Here is a 7,569-nt window from a genome sequence, read left to right on the forward strand (position 1 = left end):
GGCGCCCGAGATGCACCATGGCACATGCATATCCCAGTCCACGCCCCTCTGGTTCCAGCTACTGCCGCTCTCGATGCCTTAGCTGCAAGAATGCCCAGTGGCTCCCCTCTCGCTCGCCATCACGTCGCAGACCGGTAACGGCGCTCGTGCCCGGTATTCTGCGCTCCGTACTCCGTCAATCGTCACACAATGCGCAGGCTGCGTTTGGGGGGCCTCGCCATCGACAGCCTCATTCTGATCGCCCTGCCGCCACTCCGTCGCGGCCATGTTGGGTGCAAACTATCCGTCGTGGTATGTGCAGGCTGAGTGAGTGCGGGAGCTGGCCAGCCAGGGCAATGTTTGTCCTTGTCCGCCGACGCGAGCAAGTGAGCAGGTGAGCGATGTGCAAGTTTGCAGGTCGCTGGCCGTTGCCCAATGTGCCCGATCAGACCGATCACATTTCCATCTCGACAAGGCGGCGACGAAGAGGGACGGAGCACTTGTGTGTGTGTGAACTTTTTTTTTTTTCTCGCCTTTCTCGTTGTGCCCAAAGTCATTCGTCGCCATACCCGTTACCTGCTCCCCTCCAGCTTGTCTCGTGCAAACAAGACACAGACAGACAGACAGACAGGTAGGTATGTGACATCCATCGTCTGTGCCTCGTCGCCATTCTCTCGGTCGGCAACCACTCGACATGTGTAGGGCTGATTGATGATGACCGCATCACCGCAAGACCAATTCGGTGTGCGGGCCCTGTTGTGTTGCCTCTTGGATGTCCACGCCGCCTCGTCTGCCTCTCCCCATGCACTCCGTACTCCGTACTCCGTATGCGTCAGGCGCATGCGCCGCAGCGCACAGCTTGTCTGCCAACTGCGTGTCGTTCATTTGCCCGAGCTCTTTGTGAATGCGACGCCGTCATGCAGGTTTACCGTTGCGGGCTGCGTCTTGATTTCCTCCCCGTCAAGCCACGTGGGTGTGGCCAGGCGTGGCCGCTACGTGGCGGTGCGGTTCCGTGATGGTCATGTGACGGAGCCCAGATTCCTGCTCCACCCAGTACCCGGTGCGGAAGGCGCCACGCGTCCCTCGATCCACCGGACCGCCCGACTTCCGACTTCCGGCTTCCGGCTTACACACGACACTTTTCTCGAATCGTCATCAAAACGATTGCTGTTTGTCGCTTCACATGTTTTGATGCTTCGTCGTAAACCTCACCATGTGCTGACGGCGGGCCGGTCGAGGCTTCCTGTCCCCGTGCTCCCTCCACCACCAACCGCTGTCCCGAGAACAGTTTCCACACTGCAGAGGTGCGCGCCGAGTCGTGCGGATTCGTGGGGACGCCTCGGCCTGGTCATGGTCATGGTCATGGTCATGGTCATGGTCATGGTCGCTTCTCCGCCTGTAGGCAGACGCTGGCTGGCGGCATCTTGCACATTGGACGAATGAGCTCCAACCTTCGCCTTGGACTCTGGCGGTGACTGTTGGTTTGATCGATGTCGGGGGCGTGCCTGGCCCGACGCGTCGCTGTGGGCGTCCATGCCGCCTCGTCCACCGCAAACCATGGCCAGTAGCCGCGCCGGTCCGTGCTTCTTTGTGGCCTCTTTGCTCAAGGAGAAGTCGTGTCTTCTGACAGGTCTCGCTGTACTTGCTTGCGTTGCGTGTTGGTCGGCGCCGCTTGTCACGGCTCCTCGTTTGGGAAGCATCTTTGCAGACACGCCTTGCCTCGGTGATGGATCGTCTCCCGGTGGTGATACTTGAGACCGCGCCGACGCATTGGTCCCGGGTCCCTTTGAATAGTCGCCTCTTCCTCTTCCATGGTGAGCAGTCGAGCGGCCGGCTGAGACGGGTATTGTGGTGCAAGGCCCTCCCTCTCTCCACGTTGGACTGATCCATGGCATACCGTCAAGCCGTCGCGCGGTGCGTCACGGCAGGGCAGGCGTATGGCCCTCTTTTTCAGTCATTGCCGTTTCTCGTAGTAAAGCTGCCTTGCAACCCGGTCAGGTTCGCAATGCTGCAAATCGATCGAGGCAGACTGGGGACGTGACTCTCGTCTCATCGATCAGCACTCAATCCCCGTGACACTTTACGTCGCATGAGCATCTTGCGTCTCTTTCAAACCAGCCTTGTCACAGGAGAAGCAGCCTGCGTCCGCCCTCACCAAGTTGCGTCACTCCAGAGCCGTCGAGTCGAGCACTGCATCATACCTTGAAGGAGACATGACATGACGAGTTCAATCATCTGCAGCCAACGATCATCGGTATGTCACTAACTTTCGACGTCCACTCCTGCGCCAGATATTCACCCATCAGGTGGGAGCGGGCACGGCTTGCAGACTCTCGCTGTCCATCCGGCACGTTTACGAAGCACATCCTTTTCTTTTTCTTTTTCTTTTTTTCTTTTCCAGCTTCGCTGGCTGCAATTCTTGTGACTTCTCGATGCCTCTGTGGCGTCAGTCACGCCGTACTCCGTGTTACTTTGTCGCCCGTCTCGTCTGCTCCTTCGCATTCCCAATCCACCACCGCAACTCGTATGGACCAGGAATCTAGTCCATTCGTCAGGCGCAGAGAGAAGCAGCAGCAGCCGCAAGGGCCTTGCTAAGCCTCCAGCCGGTTCCTCGATCCAGATCGCATTACAAACGTACTGAAGGCCGTCCAAGTCGCCGGCCAGTCCAGCAGCTTCCAGAGGCCTCGACGCATCCGCGCACCAAGGACAATGACGCAGGACGTATCGGCCTCGGCAGTCCGGTCGAGTAGAGCGCTTCCGCACTCCAGCTCGCTGGATCGCATTCAAGCAGTCCCTGCCGGCAACGTCATGCGGAAGCCAGCCTCTCCTCCGAGTCGCTGGCCGCGAGGAGCTCACACCCCCGAGGCTGGTTAGACTGCCACGGCGGCGCACCCATTCACCCCTTCGACTTGGCTCCATGTGTTTTCGCCGTCAGACGCTTCGTGGGCGTCCAACACACGCCAAGATGCTGACGCTGGGCTCGCAGAGCCTCGTCCCCGTCCCGTCTATGCTTGTTCCGCCATCTGCTGGATGAGCGGGCTGAGACTTGGCGGATTCGGCCATGTGGCGGCTTCCAAAGTTCGGTCCAGGCAATACGAGGGCCCTGTATGGCACACGGTGCGGAATTTGGCGATTAGTCGAGTCATTTGTGCTGGGGGCGGCGTCTCTCGTCGACTCGTGGAGCACAGTCGATCCGGGACTTGAGGCGAGGGGCGAGACGGGTAGGATATTCCAGAGAACCAAGGCTGCAGTGCAGCTCTTCTGAAGAATACGCGTACGTGCCTGTTTCTTCCAGTATAGACCGCACGCAAAACTACCTGAGGGCACATATACATGCAGACCCGACCCAGGTACGCTGCATGCAATGCCGACACACACGTACACGCACACGTACTCACACACTGCTCCGTGTGGAATGTAGAATGGAAAGAAACCCACGGGAGTGCGTAGTGCCATACACGTAGACGCTAGTACTAGTCTTTCGTACAACATCAGACCACAGCGCGGGGAGCGTACGACGACGCGAGGCTTGCGTGTCCGCCACGGGTGCAGGGAGGGATTCCGCTACTCGTCGAATCCAGACAGACGCCTGATCTGACCTCTGTCAGTAGCATGGCACGGTCCGCATGCGCATTCTAGAAACTTGTCGTGACCCGTGGCCCCGTCCGGCCGGCGCAAAGAAGAGCCAAGGCCGGCGTCGTCAGAAACTCACCCCTGGGGGCTCGGGTGCCGCAGAAACTCTTGCACGCAAACTCGGCCGGTGACGAGATGGCAAAAGTTGTCCATCACCACGTAACGTGACGCGGGATCCCCGACGGCACGGGTGAGGCCGTGGGATTCTCAAGCTCTGTCAGCACGAGGTCTCGGACTACGCACTTACACGGCCGTGTCGCGAGTCGCGACGAACCTGCCGGGCGCGGCGCGTCACATCAAGAAACGAAGCTAGGGTGAGCCCAAAAAAGAAGTGACATTGCGAAAGGGGTATCATGAAACAAAGCCCAAATCCCAAATCTCAAATCCCATATTCCAAATCACAAGCAAGCCCCGGGTTCCCACCCACCCATGATCCTGTCCTGACGCCGTCCGCCAGTCTTGCGTAGATCCCACATGGCCCAAACCCTGACCACGCTTCCGGCAAGTCCCGCTACCGGGACCAAAAACCAGCCCAGCCCAGTCCATCCTAGGTCGCTGGTGCGCTTGCCGGGTGGATGCGGACATTTCTGAGCCGCAGGTGCTTGAAGGTCTTCTTGAAGGAGCAGCACCGGCCGCCCTGGATGCACACGAGGCACCCGAGAGTGTTGAGCCCCTTGCGGCATGGCTCCTTTGCCACGATGCATTTCTGCCGCCGCCGGTCGCAGTAGGCGCACCTGTTGGCGTCGGGGACTGCCACGCCGTCTTTGCCCTGGAGGCAGTGGACCTTTCGGTGGTCCGCCCTCTTGTTGAGGGCGAAGACCCTGAGGCATCGCTGGCACCGGCCGTCCTTGGTGAACAGGCCGCTGTTGTTGTTGTTGTTGTTGTTGTCGCCGTCCTCGTCCTCGTCCTCGTCGCCAGTGTCTCCTGAGACCTCTTCGCCCGAGCTCTCCTCGGAGGCGGAAAGAATGGCCTCGGTCAGGGGTGCTGCGCCCTTGGCCTTGACCGTGGCCTTGGCCTTCTCGGTCTGCTCGGCCATGGTGAGGGTGAAGGTGATGCTGGCACTTTGGTGGTGCTCCATTTCAAAAGATTTTGTTGTTGGTTTTGTTTTCTGTGTCAAGGGTGTTGTTGAATGTATCTGATAAGAAATCTCGAGCCAGGTATTTGTTCGTCTGGCCGGACGTGGATTGGAGTAGAGAATGGAAACACAAGTAGGCCGAGTTGATGAGCCGCAGCTGGGGCACAAACGAGTGATTGTCTTGAAAAGTGCTTTGGCAGGCTTGGAAGCAGACTGCGGTGGGATGAAGACGAGGCAGGATGGTCAGGGGGAAAGAAATCCTAAGAGAAAGATGACAAGGGGCACGTATTTATGGTATTCTCAGCGACCGGCAAACCTGCGTATGTAAGAAGACGAACTTGGACACACTTGTCGAGACTATATTAGACTTGCTTGGTGCTCGACGGCTCTGCCATGGCGCATGTTTAGATTTTTGAGGCCGCAGCAAGAAGGCTTTCGTGAGAGTCCACCCGGGGGGCACAGCGAACAGCAACTCGGTTTGCGTTGGAACTTAGCCGTCGAATGTCTACTCCGATGTTCGAGTGGAATCATGTCTTCCACGGTACTATCCACCATGACCAGGTTCTAATGCCTCGTCAAACATCTTTTGCTGGCCATGGAGGACGCGGTTCTCGACCACTTCTGTCTTCATGGTGCATCTGGTGGCGTCTGTCGACTCGTCTCCAAGATACCCATCCTGCTCTCCAGGTAGATTAAAGTTCTCGTCTAGTGTCTTTCTGTCGTCCACGAGGTCAGTACGTGCTAGAAAATAGTCCCTTCCACTCAGCTGTGTATGGACTGGCATCGAATACTTCGGAATCACGTCCGTGACCCGACTTCCTGCTTAGGCACCCTAGCTCCTGGCCTTGAACTTGGGCTGTTCCTCTTCACCGCAGCCACGATGATGGCGCGCAAAAGTAAAATAAACTTTCATTCTGCAGTGGTCAATGCCACCGGCTTACGCATTCTTGACGACCCCCCTTTTTGGCCTTGCTATGGTAACAAATCAGCTGAACTAGCTCCATGTCATATCTATCCTCTCGTCCACGTCGGTATGCTGAAGCACGAGACCGTCTTTCGTATACCGCCAACAGCTTTTCCCTGGTCCCAACTTGAAACCACTTGACTAACCTGAAAGTCACCCGTACTATCCAACATCAAACTACCAAAGGTTTCCGGGCATAAATGCTCCTAAAGGGAAAATAGCTGTGGAATGGCGGGATGCCATTCTCAACCCGAGTCACATCCTTCCGTACATCGATTAGAAACATTTCTATTTGTAAGGGTGTCCACCTTAAACCATCTCGAAATGGTCGTCGAGTAAGGCCTTCCAGTCCACACATGACAATGTCTCGTAGAAGATGCCCACACTCTTGTAGGCGTAACAATTTAGCCCACGGTCCTAGGGGACATTTCAAGTCCTGGTAGTGGAGCTCCTCGAACCCAGCTTGAAGGAGCTCGTTTTCGACATGGTGTATGCTGTGCAGATCCGACCCAAGAGCCTCTAGCCCAGAGGTAAGGTATCTCAGAAAGTCCCGCCATGCGTACGGGCCATCACAGGAGTGGTCGTCGCAAGCGGCGGCGTAGTCGAATTCCTGCACTTCAACATATCCACCTGGTTTGAGATGGCTGTTTCCGTGGAGTTAGCCCTGCAAGCCTTTACGCAACAGCGTGTAGCATGGTGGTTGGTTGTTCGCAGTACCTGTAGATTCGCCTCCACATCTCTTCTCGATCCTTGATAGAATGTATCAAGTGTCGAACGTGAATGTAATCAAGCTCATTCTCCTCATATGTCCACCCTGCCTCGTGCTCGATATCGTCAACCATGAACGAAACATTTTCAGGAACCCAATCAGGTTGTATTGGCGACAAGTCCATGCCGTCAAAGGTGGCGTTTGGATACAGGTCCCCCACTGGGAATCATACGGTCAGTTGACGACGCCTCCATCAGAGCATACAGTCACGGCTAGATCAAATTAGAGTAGCAACTTACTTTCCACGCACCACGCGCCAGTTCCCGTGCCTGACAATATTAGCAGATGTGGGCATTCGTGTCTCCGAGGGTTTGTAGCCTTGTTTCACTCACCCAGATCGAGGACATAGCCGCCTTTCTGAAGAAGCTCATGTATCGGAGCGAAAAAGTACTTTCCTTCGCACAGGTGCAATGTCAAGAGGTGCTTCAGATTGTCTCTGTGCTGTTCGTTCTCGTCATTGGGAAAGGCGTACTGCCCTGCGTGATATGCGTGATATCGCAGGCCCCCATCAACAATGTGTTGTCGGATACTCGAGGTCAAACTGCGGGTATCATCGTCAACCTCTTGCCCGTCAACATACTCTCCCTTTTCTATGCGCCGAATAACGGCGACCTCGTCTGATGTTGCAACAGAGATGGAGGTTCCCGTTGATGAAATCGATGGTGCATGTGCCGCATGCAGCCCAGGCGCGGCGGCTGGATCTGCAGGCATTTTGGGCGAAATTCTTTTTTTTTATACGCAAGTCTCTGGCTACACAACCGGAAAGCGGGCAATTCTGGAACAGATCAGAGCATCGTAGATCTCATCGTGAGAGTGAAACGGGAGGGAGGCGGCCTTGTTATAAGCAATATGCTCGACAACGTACCCGCTCCTTGAAGAGCAGGCTAGATCGCCGTCCTCGTTGTGGAACAAACAACTGTGTTGGACAAACCCTCTGCCATGGACTCGGTTTCGAGAGGTGGTGCAGCGTGCCGCCCTCTATTGCGGAGGGGGTTATCAATGGTCGGTATGCGCTCCGTGCTCTGAGCTGAGGGATCTGGGACTGGCCCAAGCACGGTAGGCTGGGGCTAATTGGGTTTCTCAAGTTTCCGGTTACAGAGAGTACTATCGGCAGCGCAATGTCCCAAGTCCAAGTTTCCAGAGACTCAA

General features: G+C 56.3%; 3 protein-coding genes across 3 annotated transcripts; all 3 read right to left on the reverse strand.

The window, feature by feature from the left end:
- Positions 1 to 1,187: 1,187 nt before the first annotated feature.
- MAM_00603 (uncharacterized protein) lies at positions 1,188 to 1,679 on the reverse strand (the record flags this gene model as incomplete). Its single annotated transcript, XM_040819402.1, has 1 exon — positions 1,188 to 1,679. The coding sequence occupies one exon, from the start codon at positions 1,677 to 1,679 to the stop codon at positions 1,188 to 1,190; it is 492 nt and encodes a 163-aa protein (XP_040682667.1).
- Positions 1,680 to 4,159: 2,480 nt separating this feature from the next.
- MAM_00604 (cellulosomal scaffoldin anchoring protein C) lies at positions 4,160 to 4,690 on the reverse strand (the record flags this gene model as incomplete). Its single annotated transcript, XM_040819403.1, has 1 exon — positions 4,160 to 4,690. The coding sequence occupies one exon, from the start codon at positions 4,688 to 4,690 to the stop codon at positions 4,160 to 4,162; it is 531 nt and encodes a 176-aa protein (XP_040682668.1).
- Positions 4,691 to 5,823: 1,133 nt separating this feature from the next.
- MAM_00605 (Methyltransferase type 11) lies at positions 5,824 to 7,131 on the reverse strand (the record flags this gene model as incomplete). The annotated part of the gene is made up of 4 exons (XM_040819404.1): positions 5,824 to 6,295; positions 6,369 to 6,579; positions 6,660 to 6,689; positions 6,753 to 7,131. 4 exons carry the CDS (start codon positions 7,129 to 7,131, stop codon positions 5,824 to 5,826), a joined length of 1,092 nt encoding a protein of 363 aa, XP_040682669.1.
- Between the last annotated feature and the right edge of the window lie 438 nt (positions 7,132 to 7,569).

This window comes from Metarhizium album (assembly GCF_000804445.1).
Source record: "Metarhizium album ARSEF 1941 chromosome Unknown scaffold_1, whole genome shotgun sequence".
Classification (NCBI taxonomy): domain Eukaryota; kingdom Fungi; phylum Ascomycota; class Sordariomycetes; order Hypocreales; family Clavicipitaceae; genus Metarhizium; species Metarhizium album.